This window comes from Ceratosolen solmsi, unplaced genomic scaffold (assembly GCF_000503995.2).
Source record: "Ceratosolen solmsi marchali unplaced genomic scaffold, CerSol_1.0 scaffold8, whole genome shotgun sequence".
Classification (NCBI taxonomy): domain Eukaryota; kingdom Metazoa; phylum Arthropoda; class Insecta; order Hymenoptera; family Agaonidae; genus Ceratosolen; species Ceratosolen solmsi.
The window spans coordinates 2256630-2272206 of record NW_011948439.1 but is presented as its reverse complement, the minus strand read 5'-3'; the positions used below and the strand labels follow the sequence as shown (position 1 = coordinate 2272206).

The window sequence follows — 15577 nt, the reverse complement described above, 5'->3', positions numbered from 1 at the left end:
CGTAAATCAATGCTCTAATAGCCTAAAATGATCAAAAACAGAAATAGCTTGATATGAAAATTAAAATGAAAATTTCCTTAAACGAATGAAATATAAACCTGAAAATTATGTATTGTAGACGATTTCTAAAGCTAATTATACAACAATTTATTTTTAATAATTGTCAATCAAGTATCAATTGCTATTATTACGATTATTTAATACGATTGTAAGGTGATAAATTTTGGAACAGAGGAGATTGTGATATGATAAATAAAATTTATGGTTTTTACTCGTTTCTATTCTATACAAACATACAGAAATAACACTACAAGTTATTGCATAAGCGATATATCCGTGTAGTTCGTTTCAATTACTTCATATTTTCAACGCTTTTTCTTATTCACAATTATTATTAACAACGAACTCATGGAAAAAAAAAATAAATAAAAAAGAAAAAAAGCGTTTTAAAAATAGATATAAAATTTATCTATCCGATCGATGCTTAAAGTCATAGAGGCTCTGTGAATTATAACAACATAAAAATAACAATAAATAAATATTAATTTGAAATGAGCTAAGCTTATTTCTATCACTGAATGAAACGTATTGAAATCAATGTTGTAATAACATTCGAACTAGTATTTGTAAAAAAAAAAAAGTAAAAAGAATTATTATTTCAAAATGCAGTTGATATACATGTTAAAACCTTCAAATTTATATCCACTCGAATGATTTATTAATAATTGTCGGATAATTAATTTCACTTCGAGTTTGTCTTATTTTATTTGGATTAACATTGCCTGGAAATAACATACCAACTCCCCATGGTTTCTTTACGCTCCATTTCTCGAGCTGCTACATCTTACTTTTAACATATTGGATGCTGATCAATAGCCGGACGCGATCAATTATTGATGTAGATAGCTACTTATACTAATAACTAGACAATTAAAAAAAAAAAAAAAAAAAAAAAAAAAAAAAAAACCAAGAACTATGTAATGTTTTTATACACAAATATTTATCAAATGGGTGATATGAATCCCATCCTGTCCTTGACACAACTTCCATTCCATATTACAAATTTATCAAATTCCGGCCAATTAAGTTTTAAGGCGACGATAAATAATAAACATTTCCTAAAATAAGAGAGATCGACCGTATGTAATGGCAGTAGTGTAGTCTTCTTCGTCGAGCAACATGAATCTAATGATGTTACGTCAACTATTGTGGTACGTAGTACTACTGCATTACTTTGTTCTATTAATTAATAAATGTAACGGTAAATGATGTAAATGAGTCGTGACCTTCAATTATATCTTCATCATAATAATTAATGCATCGGATTAAAGTTATATCTTAATTAATCTAATGTATTATAACAACGTGCGTTTTAGTTACGTATTCTTGGCGACTATCGTGCGCGTGTGCGTGCATATGTGCGTGTTTGCATGCGCCTATATATATATATATATATATATATATTATGTTAGTATAGGTATTCGGGACATTTGTTCAATGCAATTGACAATGTAAACGTTGTTGTTGAATTTATATACGTATATACTTATAATCTAGATACATTTATAGTATTATTTAAGCATTTTTGCCAATTTGGCAAATATTTTACGATATGTCAAATACTTCTTTTTCATATGGTAAAATTTTATTTTATTTTTTTTTTAATATTATTAAAATCGACTACGTATGATAGTATTATGTTATGTTGAAATATTTTACTATATAATAGTATCTAGCCATATAATCCAAGCCAATTTTATTTTTAAATATTTAATCGTATTTATAAAACCGCAAAATGTTTAATTATTAAATTTATATTGATTTAAACATAAAAATACTATTAAATATAATTATTATTATTTTAAGTATTCGTATTGTTAATAATCGATGTAGAAAAAGGTATAGACCTGGTTATAGATATATACATCCTATAGATTATAGACCTGGTTTTTTCATTTCAATAAGAATTGTAATGAGACGTGAAACTTAATTCTATGTGTAGAACGCTGCTTTGAGTAATTAGTAATTGGACTGAAGCCAAATTTTAGTATTAAACATACTGTTTTACATATGTGATAAATTTTTTTTCATTATGAAAATCGTATTTTTAGGATATGCATCGTCCCTATTTTTAAAGCAACTGCAAATTATGTTGTTCAGCCTGATTTTGATGAGTGCGATAGATCTCAATGTACACCAATTGGTAAATAAATTATTAATTAACTTACACGTAGACTGTAATGATTGATTAACTACATATATTATAAGAAATTATTGTTTTTAGATGAAATTTTCAAAAGTAATATTGACTCAAAAGCCGAGCCGTGCGATGATTTTTTCAGATACGCTTGTGGAAAAAATTTTACACGACACACAACTTTGGGAATTGATTTGAGTGATATATTATTATACAATTCGGAAAATAATGACTTAGCCGATTTGAAAAGTGAGCGAAATATCAATTCTGTTGAAATTTTGAAATACATATATTATTTTTAAAATACAACATCGAATTGAATAAATTAAAGATTAAAACGGGCATTGAATTTAATGAATAAATCGATATGATATTTTAGATATATTAAACAATTGTTTCTAATTTGTTTGATTTTTCTAGACATTTTGTTTTTCGAGTTTATATATAAATTTAGCATAAATATTTGAAATAATTACAGAAATATTGGGAGAGCCTTTCCTCAGTGTATCCGATAGTAATATCGATGCATTAAAAGTTGAAAGAGAAATATACGAAAGATGCCAGAAAGGTAAAAGTTAAATTTCATCTACCACAAATACCGACACTTAATTATTAATTATATTTTTGGAATTTTTGTTTAATACAACCTAGGGACGCACAGTCATCAGGAGAAGGTACATTATGAAAAATTACTAGTCAAATACAAAGCTAATAGGCTTAATCAAAATTATAATTATGATCCGAATGATAACGAGCCTTGGTCACGTACCGACCTGAAATACGCTTTAGGAGGATTTGGATTTGCTTTCTTTGACATCGACATTATCCAACGTGATCACTTATACACTGGAGAACCTAAACGTTATATACAGGCATGTTTCCATATTGTCATATTTATAATATTATAAATAAACAATATATTTTCTTATATAATATGTGTAATTCAGATAAGTCCAACGTCCGATAATGTCTTAGATATGAACGATTTATTAACATCAAAATATATGAATATGCCCGAGCGGACTGCCTACAGAGACGTGCATTCTGGCTATAATTATAATAATAATCATAACCACGACAATAAATATTTACAATTGAAGCATTTCATTGACGAATTGAATAAGGTAAACCATCGAATGATTTCTTTCATTCCTTGTGATTAAAAAGCAAAATTGATATAATCGACGTGAATCGACATTGGCTATATTGGATATATGTTTTTCATATTTTAGATTGTACCCTATGAAAAATATGATTCTAGCAAAAGTGAAAAGCCGCCTGAGCCAAGACTTCTTTTGGAATGGCAAAAAAAATATAACGAATTAGCTTATGATTCGCTTTCTAAGGTATTAATATAATTTAATTAAATTGACCTTACCGATAATTCTAAGATGAATTATTGTCTATTGTATAAAATTACTTAAATTATTTTATTAAAAATATAATAAAGTAATCCTTATAGATTGACTGGCTAAATCTTCTAAAGGAATTTTTTGCTAAAATGCACATCGAAATCAATGAATATGAGTCAATTCTTATAAAAGACGAAAGCTATTTCTTTCACTTAGCGGAAACTCTGCGCTCAACACACAATTTCAATACGATTGGTATCGAATACTTATATTTACATATACATATAATGCAATTATACATTACACACGTATATATATATATATATATATATATATATATATATATATATATATTTTTCTTCTTGTTTAGTGGACTATATACATTTAAGATTTGTTTCAAAGACAATTGGTTTCGTGGAAAAAGAATATCAGGAAAAATATTCCATAATACCATCCGTAAAAGGGTTAGTATTGTAATTAATTATAATGAATATTATAATGAATTACAGAAAATTTATTCATAAAAAAATTATTGGTTAAAATTATATTGTGCGCGCGCGTTTATGTACATTGTGCCTGTTGGGCATAACATATAAAGGAAAGAAGATTATGATATAAATATCATATGTGTATTAATATAATTATTATATATATATATTTTTTTATTTGTATATATGTATATAAAAAAAAAAAAAATATATATATATATATATATATATCGAGGGTTAATAAAACAAACATAAAAAATTGACATTTATACACAATTATACAAATTTTTAATTAAAAAAATTTATCGGTAAGAGAAATAAATATGTAAATATAAGAATTAAAAAAAGTCTAAGTAAGTAGTATGTTTGGAAAATAAATTAATAAAATATAAAAGTTAATTACATCAAGAAGGCAATCGATATAAAAATTAATGTATTTAATTAAAAATCTTAAAATAATATATATAATAGAATATAGATTTAAATGTGATAATTGTCAAATGTACAATATTTAATATAAACATTTTAATTAGTTAACATTGTTTAGATTAATTTGCACACCGGGTTTACTCGTTGGTGCTGCTCATGTTTATATGCAAAGATATTTTCCGAAAGACAATAAAGAAATAGTAAGCAAATTTATTTAATTCTTAAAATAATGTACATACTAATCTACATAAATTTATTTTAGATTGATGGAATATTTACCGCGGTTAAAGATATTATAGAACGAAAATTAAGAAGCGATGAATATAATCTTGAAATAACGTATGAAGTAACTAAAAAATTTTTAAGGCAATTGAATAATGCTGATGTAATAATTGGTTATCCTGATTGGTTAGCAAATGAAACAATTGTATCGAAATTTTATGATAGACATGTAAGAAAAACGCAATTAGTTAATCTTTTCCTTTCTATTATTACGAGAGGATGTTTATTAATTTTTTCTAACTTCGATTTTACAGTTTCCAATTAGTGAACTATATTATGCAAATCAAATTAAATTTGTCGAGATTTTATTAAAGAATAAACTGAGATCGTTTTATGATTACAGTGTGCCTATATTTGAGTAAGTACAAGCAGTGATCCAAGAATATATATGATTTCTTATAGTAGGAACAATTAAAAGTTGAAGAGATAATTGTTGTATGGACATTATTTTAAATTGCACTAAGCACTTTTTCATATGGTTTACTCTCAATTTAGTTATACGATTGGCATTTTTAATTTCTATGTTAAAAGTTATTCAGTGATTGATTATTCCAACTTTTTTTTTTTTTTAATAAAATTTAAATAACGACAGGGGTCTTTAAATTAAATTAAATTTATTATTAAATATAGTCAAATGTATTAATAAGCATATTGAGGGGGAGGGGGGGGGGCAGGAGATTCATAAGATTTTTTTTAACAAAATATAGTATAGTGTACAATAATTCCAATTTTCATATTTTCAGTCCGAAAACATTTTTAAAATCATTTACTCAAGAGAGTATTGAATTTTCGAGAGACTTCAAACAAATAAGTAAATAATACTTTATGTTTTTATGATTTTGTACAATAAAAATATTTTATGATGTATATATAATATAAAAATCTTCTTTTACAGTTTTTCCACCCCGAGTTTTCAGTGAAAATACATATAAGTTTCTCAGTGCGCAATTATTCGAGTAAATTTTTATTTATATAAAAGCATACACGCATATATACATATCGAATAATAATTATATATTTTTCATATTTAACAGTCCAATTAATTATGGAGCAGCTGGAACAAATATCGCATCGAAAATATATTTGGAATGGCTAAGTATAAAAATTTACATTAATCTATAGTTTTTTTATGATTTATACGTAAAATGTATATATATATATATATATATATATTTTTTTTTTCAGGAAGAATTACGTATGCTCGGTATGCACCAAAATGTGTTTTACACCAGATGCCAAGCGACTTGGATAAACGAAGGGTATAATTAATTATCTATAATCGAAAAATTAAAATATAAATACTACGTTTGAATAATTAAAAAATTTTTAGGCCGACGAGTATCTTTTAAAAGCCACTTCGTATTTACTTGGACTTCGCACGGCATACGAGGCATGGCCTACTAAAGATTCTTATCCCATACATTTTCAGAAATTTGGAGCCATTACGGATTATCGGGTATTTTTTCTCTCGTTCGCCGAAGTAAGAATTATTAAATATGCACGAGCTTTGAAAAATATTCACGATAACAAAAAAATTTCACATGAATGTTAAATGTCTTTTTAGTCGATGTGCAGAACACCGGTGGCACGAGAAGAAATAAAACCTTATGCTTTTATTAATTTTGTTGCATCGAACGCCATAGAATTTACAGAAGCTTTCCAGTGTTACAAGCGTCACGCAATGAATAGACAATATAAATGCAATCCATTAAAGCGTTCCTTATGAAAATAATAATATTTATTTATTTCATCTAAATCTGCCAAATCAAAAATATACATTAGTTTTTATATTTTTTAAAAATATATAAATTTAATAAATAAAACAGTATTGTATTTACATTCATTATGTATTCATTATTCTTGATAAGGTGCAAATTATTATGTAATATTATTATATTATAATACGTTTATTATTTATCAAGGTAATTTCTAATAAAAACACATTTTACGAATAAATCCACTTAATCGTAAAGATAAGCATTTATTTTTAATAGCCATACCTACCATTACGCACGCACACTCAAGCGCGCGCGCATTATACTTAATTATAATTGTTTATTTTTCTTCTTCCTTTGTAAATTTCTTTTAAACGCCCTCGCCATTTAAAGTTAAACAATAATATTTGCATATCAATTAATACAAAAATTACTGCTCGAATTTTACAGATTTATAGAAACAAGTGTATTTGACATCTAACCTGTTTTGTTTGCGAATGCATTTACAACTTGATTTAGTTAATGGTTCTTGGATACTTTTTGCTTTCTTTTTGTCAATAAAACTTATTAGAATGCAAACTATAAATAATGATTTCGACAAGTGGACGTAAAATTATGGTTTCACTTGTCACAAGCCATTATAAAACTGTAAGATGGCTTAAATAGCGGAAAAAGAAAAACAGAAACAATGCAACTAATGCGTTTTAGAATTGAATTAAAAGAGGAAGAAAATGTTCAAAATGATTTTTTAACAATAAACTTTTGCCCTTACAAGAAAATATTAACATAAAACACTCGTTATTCGCGTAAGCAAGCAATCGGCAGTCCTATTCATTGTCACGCAGGAACTGTCAACAATACATGACATTCGATATGTTATGTAAATAAATTTCACCTTATTACATTATTGCTTAATTACGAAATTATCGTTGAAGGCTGATCTCAGTGGAAGATCTCAGTCGGGCTTGTAAATACGGCTAAGTCGTATCGACATTTCCTACTTAGGTAAATAGCTACTCTCGGCATTTTCCTCGAAACCTGGTGCAAATTCCCAAGATTACATACACGTTTACATACGACAAAGGAATATGAGTTCCGGCCATTTTCAACTAAAAAAAGCTATTACAAGCCTGAAGTTAAATAATGTGAAGTCAATAAGGTACTCGATATACGGCTGCATTAACGACAAATCAGATTTCCTTCAGCCTATTCTTACATCAGCTAAAGCATGATATAAGTATTATACGTACAAATTTCACGTTTTTCTAAAATTAATTTTGTTTTTATTATAAGAGAAAGGTAAGTACCAAACGTTTTGGCGGTGAGATTTATAATGATTTAGAAACTGATAATTGATTAACCACTACAATTCTTCGAAGTCAAATATTGCTTGGTGAAGTTAATTAAGTAGGGCTTCGGGACGTAATACCAAATACAATTATATTTAATTGAAAAAGATTTTAATCAAATTTGTAACAGCTTGAGTGCTTCTCATTTACATCGATATGTCAATAAACAAAAATCCAAATAAATAAAAAAAAAAAACATAAAATTATTTTTTTTTTTTAAAAGGCTACGTACCTACTATGCTAGCACCTCCCATAACAAAAAATCAACTCTATTGTTTCATTATCGTTTCCATCTCAAGCAAATCTGCGTACTAAAAGTTTCGTAAATTTTTTATTATTAATAATAATAATAATAATAATAATAATAATAACAATAATAATAATACAACTAATCATAATAAAGATACTTGAAGAGTACTAGAAATTACATTATGTAAATGTAAGTCAAACGGAGTATTTTCTACATTGCATCTATTCTAAATCTTTAATGATAAATGAACATTTTCTCTTATTTTAGTTTAATTTGACATCGGATTTTAAACGTTCTTGAACTCAAGTGAAATGGAAAACAAAATTTTAATAATACAATCAAACATTTCGAAAAATGTATTTGCAAAAATGCATTAGCTTAAAAATGCAATTAAGACTTACTTATATCTATTAATATATGCGACTTATTTTATTTTTATATATTCATTTAATATTAATATGCGTTTTATATAATATTTATATATTATAGCTACGAATATATTTCCGAGCAAAGTGTTATTTATTAAAATACTTGAAATATCGACTTCCACAATATCAACGGCTTTGTCGTTTAAAAAAAGTATGTCATTTTTCTTTATTTTTGAATCCATCGATTTTATTGTCCTGCTCTTTCCGACAAAAAAAAAAGTGACAGTTACGATAGTATGCTCAGACTAATATCTAATGTAGTAAGAAAGTATGTAATACATGAAATTTAAGATGAAAGAATAAAATTATTTATAATTTATTTAGAGAATTTTAATACGACGTTCGCTTAAACTAGTTACTTGTGTGACTTTTTTTTTTTTTTTTTTTTTTTTTTTTTTTTTTTTTTACAGCCATAATGCATAAAATAACATTAATGTGACTGATTACATATTGATTTGTCCGTGGAATATTAAGTATATTGAAATCAAAATTATTAATACGAGATATTTAGTCATTCAAATATTCAAAAATAAAAAATTAAAATAAAATACAGTGAATGGAATGAAGCAATATTTTCAACGATAATTAATTAAAATAATATTATTAACATTTTTAATACAAAGTTATTAAAATGAAATTGTATATATCTATATGTAGAAATTGTAATTGCAGCATTTGAAACGTAAATGATACTTTGTAATGAAAATTTTCTTTAAAAACTTTTACCATAAATGTTTTCATATTGACTAATTGAGAAAAATTAGAAAATAAATCACACTCCATAACCGTTGTTAAAACACTATAGAATTGTTTTTAAAAATGTATTCTCTAAGTTGATTGACTCTATCATTAATAAAAGGTTATGTTTGTAGAGAATTTAAAATACGGATAATCGTATAATTGTCATTATTAAATTGATAGAAATAATTTTGGTGAAAGTTTTAAATGGCTGTTTTGCATCGAGCTTTGTTTACATGGTTTAATTTATTAATTTTTCTTATTTTATTGGTACTGAGACTTGATCAAAGAATACAATGGAACTGGTTTATAGTATTTATTCCAATGTGGTTGTATGATAATATTTTGTTAATATACATTGCATTTAATATGATATTATTTTGTAAAAATGCCCACGATCGCCTCATTAGTCTTAGACGAATGGTAAATTATTTGTACGATAAGTCTTTTATCTAATTATGTTATTGATAATTTACCGCATTTAAATACCCTATTGATAAATGGCATAACAATGATAAAATTATATTTAATTTTATATTTTTGTTTGCTAGGTATGGTATATGATTGCGGTACTTATGAAGCTAAGTGCTCAGATCCTTGTATGTTTAAAATTAGAAGCATTACAGTGGGTTTTACCAGCTAAAGCAGTCTTAGCACCGTTTTGGGTGTTGTTTACAGCACTTGCAGCAGATGTTTTTGTTCATCTTATACAAAATTCTAGATATTAATCAAACAAATGCATGCCTAACATTTATACATGGTATGATTAGTACAATATCTATATATATATATATATATTCCTATAACACAAATTCAAAATATTAATTAAATATGTTAATATTACATTAATCTTTTGAATGAATTTTAAAATGTGGTAGAATAAGTATTATTTATTGCATTACTATTACTTTGATATGGATATGAAAATAATATATCTATTCCATCAATTTAAGATAACAAGTAAATAAATTGAGTAAATTGATAAATTGGAATCTATAACAACCGTCTTTATAAAGAAATTATTGATATTGATATTATTGATAATCCAATAAAGTCATACTGATGTAGTTGGATTAAATGTTAGAGAATTTAACTTACTATAAATAATCTTGTTGAACCAAGAATTAGCAGGACATTGATATAAATAAGTTGCTCTTCGTGGAAGCTTGTGTTATTAGTCATTTATTGAGTAATTTGAGAGGATATTATGGAATTTCTTTATAATTATATCTTCTTATTATGGATTATTATCATGTTAGAAGACCGTACATAATGAATAAACTTCATGATAAATACAAATTTAATGAAAAATTTATCAATAATAATAATATTTAATATATCAGAGTATCTTAGTTACGTATTTAAGAAGTAATTACCACATTAAATAGATGCCTCTTTTTTTTATCATTTGTTATTTGTAATTTAATTTTTAAATAAAAATTGCATGAAATACGTTGATTAAGGACAAATTTTTATATGTCATAAAAATTATGTTATTATATTAATAATTTGAATATCTTTATTCCAGATGCTTCATTTGTATATACTATGTTTGTACCTGAATGTAGCAAATCAAGGGATTGCTGAAGCTTCTATTACAGTAATGGAAGTTGTCACTGGGCATTTAGCAGAGCTTCCATGTCTCAGTAGCGATGATTATCATATGTTTATGTTTTGGAAATTAAAAGATGACAGTCATACCATTGGTCCTGAAAATCCTCTCGATGAGAACAAATATAACTATGAAGTACTTACAGGAAAATTATATATAAGGGTACTTTCTTAATTTTATAGATCATTAATCTTAAATATTATTTTTATTTATGACGTTTGTTATATACAATTATATGTCATTTAATATTGTACATAGAAGGTATCAATGGCTGAATCAGGTTTTTATAAATGTATTTCAAGAGGAATTAAAGATAAATCAGCTATTAATATTAATGTTGTAAAATTGATTGTTAAAAAAGACATACAAGTACTTGTAGAAAATTCATTTGAGGTATCCTATAGACAATTTTTAAAAATTTAAACAAATATTATTTAAATAAATTTAATGGTTAGTAAGATTCATAGAGTAAATGATCAAAGAAATTTCATTTTAGACAAATTTACTAAGAGGAATGACTATAATTATGGTAATAGTAGTAGGCATTGCAATAATACTTCTTATCATTATGTTAAAGCAAAAAAGAGCTCAACAAAGTTTTCTTGGTAAAATCATTTTTATAAAGGCAAATTTAATTTATATTATTTACATTTTTTTTAATATTTTATATACATTTGATGTAGATGTATTGGAAGAATCACGAGAAAATTCTCCAGAAAAATGTATAGAAAATCTATATTCTATATCGGCAAATCCAAGCACCATAACATCTCAATTCGATGGTTCTGACAATGTGGGTTTTGACGTTGATTTTCCTAAAGTATTTCATCAAATGCAAAAGGAACAAACTATATAATTTTAATGTTTAAACTCTTTCCACATTCGTTCGATGTAATAACGTGAAAAAGAAGTATTAGTGATATTTTGTAGCCTAATTATTTTTTATGCTTTCCTTTGAATGTAATTCAATAAATTGAACAAATAATTTTGTACTTCATTATTTTCAAATTAATATATATGTAAATATATACGTTTCATACTTTTGTATTATAAAAGCGAAAAACTAAAATTATACTTAAATTTCTTCTATTGAATAATATGTAATTACTTGTTAACGTTCATAAAATATTAACGATGAAATACATAACTAATGTAAATAAAGTTAAATAAGAAATTTTATTGAATTTATTTTAATTTATACGTAAAAGATTTAAACAATTTAACAACAAATAGTATTAATAATAATTATTTACAATAAATATAAGTTTTAACTTATATTTAATTATGCCCGAGAAGTGCTTGCAGTACTACCTGGAGTAATGTCCATCATGCTATCATCTCCAACTTGTTCGTCATCATCATCGTCATCCTCTTCAGGATCGACTTCCGTTTCGAGTAATCGAATTTTTCGTTTATTTTCACTTAAAATTGCAGCTACTTTTCGTGGACCACTAACAGTCAGTTGTCTCGGTGATATATCCTGAAATGGTTTGGACAAATTTGGATCTGTCACATCATTTAAATTTATTATAAAATCTGGTTTTATATTTTGCTCATCGTTAAATCTAGCATGATTCATAGGTAGTTGAATTAAACATGAAGTGTTATTTTCTTGATTTAGAATTAATAAACTTAGAAACTCTTGCGAATAAAATTGTAGGTCGGATACTCTTTGATCTTCGGATTTTTTTGAGGGAGTGGAAGGAGCTGTTGCAAAAGAAAAAAAAAAGAAAAAAAAAGAAGATAGCACTAACAATGCTTTGCGAATTAGAATGAAATATTAAAAATTCGGTATCATTACCTTGTTTGTTACCTATATCAATTTTAATCGTTTTAGAATTTAAATCGTCACTCATTGATGTAAAATTAATTTTAAACAATTGAAGTATTTTGTGATCGGTATTTGGTACTGCAATCATTAAATTTCCATCCGTTGTTACAATTTGAGAACATAAAGTACTCGTTACAGATAACAAGGGCATAACTTTTTGTTTGAAATGTTGCGTCAGATCTTGATAGGCACAAACAAACACTTGATTAACAGTCTCGATTAGAGTCAAATGTGCCTGCAATAAAGAGCCTTCGAAGTCTTGTTTTATAATGAGAGGATGATTTTGTAAGCATCTGTTCTCGACAAGCATCGAAGCCCATTCGCTTCCTTCGGGACTGAAGCAGGTTTGTAAGGGATCTTGCCTCAAATATTGCCCTAATTTTTCTAAATTAACCCCCTTACGTTTACTGGCATTCAACTCAATTTTATCAAATCCACGTAGAAATTCCGCAATGTAAGTTAAATCTTGCTGACTCACTCTACTCATCTCGGATGGAACTCTTTCATCATTCAGTCTTAGTATAATGGTATAAAGCCACCTAGCAATGGATTAAAAGTATTTATCCAAGCGTATATCCATACTAATAATGAATTTATTACTTCATACCTTATAAAAGCTTTATAATCACGCATATTGTGATCGATGACCTGCTGAATCTCTAATAAAGATTGCGCTGCACTGAGAGCATTGGTTATGGGAGCCTCGTCTCTGAGTCCTAATGCTTCGTAAGCACCTCCAAAGCGAACCATCCCACGCATTTCGGCTAAATGATATATCAAAGCCATTCCTACGCTACTCAAATGTTTTAACACCAATTTCTGAAAAATTATTTCATATTTGAGAAAAACACTTATTAAGCGATATGCCACTAAGTACTTAAAATATTACTTGAATATTACTATAACACATATCAATGCTATGTCCTAATTTCTTTAATCCTTTTTCCGTAAGATCTCGCAGTAAAAAATTAACTAAATCGGGTGTTGGAACTCCGACCATCAAAAGCTCCAAAAAGTCTGCAGCTACACTACCCGGTGGCTTATCAGCGGCATATTTAGCTAATTTTTCATCCATTTCTAAAAGGATAGTTTCCCACGCTTCTGAAATGGCCATTAACGTCCGCGATAAGTAATCCATTAAGAACTCCACGTGAGCTTGGATTTGGGCCACCTTTACATCGGTAAGTTATATTTTTGAATTAATAAATTAATTTTTCTAATACAATATTATAATCAAGAGATCTACATTTAAAAATGCCTCGCTATTTTGAAGCAACGAACACGACAGTCGTACAACAACTATAGAATCGCTGCTCTTCCAACTGGCCCACAAAGCTTTACCCCCACCACCGCTGATTTCCAACACAGGTCCATTACCGATCGTAATCATACCGCAATAAAACATTCCAAATATGTACATCATGATATTGCCATTTTCTTGACCAAGCTAAAACACATATTATTATTGTCGTTTCTTTTTAAATTTTCATGTTACTTTACACACTTACGAATAGCATATCTAGGGTTTGTGAGAAAAATTCCTTCCTCTCGGGTTCTTGGCCAAAACTTCTATTTAAATTAGGTAACGGTGGCAAATAATCGCCAGTACAAGACGAGCAAACTTTTTCATTGGCATTGCTACAAACAGGTGGAGTAAGGGATAACCAAGCCATATACGTGCAGCCTTCATCGGACTTCAACTGAGACTTATGTACAACATTTTTATTTTCAATGTCAACTAAATACAATGATTTGGAGTTTGCGTAGGTGATCGCAAGGAGTTTACCGTCCGGTCTCCATGCAATGTTTGTTATTATATCTCCCTCTTCAAATGGATTCAAAAGCCAAACGCGTTGCCATGTCAATCTATGCAGTGCTAGCTCTCCTAAAATTATCATGTCATTGTGAAATAAAAGTATCTATTACATTTCGAGTCTTGATGTACAATACTAAACCTTTAGAATTAGCTATTGCTAGAAGATCCATATTTGGAGACCAATGCATTAAAGTTACTTCATTGGGTAACTGACGGTCTTCCAACTGCCTTATCGTTCCAGACATTCTTAAGTAGCACACTAACTTCAAAACTACCTAAAACAATTTTCCAACATAATCATTTAACTCAACTATTTTCTCCGGTTTCGGTAAATCTTGGAGGTTAGTGTTACAATAACAACACATTTAAACACGCGCCTGTCTTATCTGTACATCATTACGCCATCTGGCGACTACTGTCGAGAGCTTTAAAGGCTCACTATTACAAATTCATTACTCACTTTGCGCAACGGCAACAATTCTTCGACAGCTAAATTTTTAATTTTTGTTTTAAGGATGAATTTTTGCAACGGATGCGCTACGGAGATTTATTTGGTAGGCGGTGAATTGTTTGCGTAAAACTGGTGCGAATGAAACTGTAAATGAGGAAATATCGCGTGAGCTCGCTAAAGTTGATGTTAAGCTAATCTTATCGAACGAAGGAATTTGAATTATGGAAAAGAAGCTTTTTTAACAATTGACTGGACAAAGCGGTGTAAGGATTTTTGTATAACATTTGTCTTTCGATTCCAAATTTCATGAAATCACAGCAATATCGTTTGAAAGAAAATACGACAATTATAGTAAAAAACATTAATTGACAATCAACATTAATTGAAATCAATTTCAAATTTCTGCCTTTATTTTGGCAATAAAACATATAATTATTCATTAAAATGTTTATTTACATTCGTGCATACATATATCATCGTATATCGCATTATTAAATTTGAATTTCATTTAGCATAATGTATAATGTTGTGACTCCACAAGAGCATTTAAAGCAACGGGGTAAATTTAAAAATTTTTAATTAATTTACTATTTTATTTTTGTTAAGTTGGATAACAGTCTCCTCTACAACAAAACTACA

General features: G+C 27.4%; 4 protein-coding genes across 4 annotated transcripts; 3 read left to right on the top strand and 1 right to left on the bottom strand.

The window, feature by feature from the left end:
- The first annotated feature begins 952 nt into the window (after positions 1 to 952).
- LOC105365541 (endothelin-converting enzyme 1-like) lies at positions 953 to 6506 on the top strand. The gene is made up of 19 exons (XM_011503734.1): positions 953 to 1211; positions 2112 to 2203; positions 2285 to 2446; positions 2676 to 2765; positions 2849 to 3069; positions 3145 to 3321; positions 3430 to 3543; positions 3660 to 3804; positions 3920 to 4013; positions 4585 to 4666; positions 4729 to 4917; positions 5003 to 5106; positions 5244 to 5286; positions 5490 to 5559; positions 5644 to 5704; positions 5783 to 5844; positions 5934 to 6007; positions 6079 to 6228; positions 6313 to 6506. The coding sequence occupies exons 1-19, from the start codon at positions 1180 to 1182 to the stop codon at positions 6472 to 6474; spliced, it is 2124 nt and encodes a 707-aa protein (XP_011502036.1). The 5' UTR covers positions 953 to 1179; the 3' UTR covers positions 6475 to 6506.
- A 2870-nt stretch (positions 6507 to 9376) lies between these two features.
- On the top strand, positions 9377 to 9982 carry LOC105365494 (transmembrane protein 60). The gene is made up of 2 exons (XM_011503675.1): positions 9377 to 9651; positions 9780 to 9982. Exons 1-2 carry the CDS (start codon positions 9436 to 9438, stop codon positions 9954 to 9956), a joined length of 393 nt encoding a protein of 130 aa, XP_011501977.1. The 5' UTR covers positions 9377 to 9435; the 3' UTR covers positions 9957 to 9982.
- Positions 9983 to 10761: 779 nt separating this feature from the next.
- LOC105365493 (uncharacterized) lies at positions 10762 to 11809 on the top strand. The gene is made up of 4 exons (XM_011503674.1): positions 10762 to 11002; positions 11102 to 11233; positions 11337 to 11445; positions 11524 to 11809. Exons 1-4 carry the CDS (start codon positions 10832 to 10834, stop codon positions 11694 to 11696), a joined length of 585 nt encoding a protein of 194 aa, XP_011501976.1. The 5' UTR covers positions 10762 to 10831; the 3' UTR covers positions 11697 to 11809.
- Positions 11810 to 12122: 313 nt separating this feature from the next.
- On the bottom strand, positions 12123 to 14857 carry APC4 (anaphase-promoting complex subunit 4). Its single transcript, XM_011503733.1, has 7 exons — positions 14627 to 14857; positions 14180 to 14556; positions 13918 to 14118; positions 13561 to 13842; positions 13279 to 13490; positions 12642 to 13210; positions 12123 to 12547 (listed from the first exon to the last, which is right to left on the bottom strand). The coding sequence occupies exons 1-7, from the start codon at positions 14730 to 14732 to the stop codon at positions 12123 to 12125; spliced, it is 2172 nt and encodes a 723-aa protein (XP_011502035.1). The 5' UTR covers positions 14733 to 14857.
- Positions 14858 to 15577: the final 720 nt, after the last annotated feature.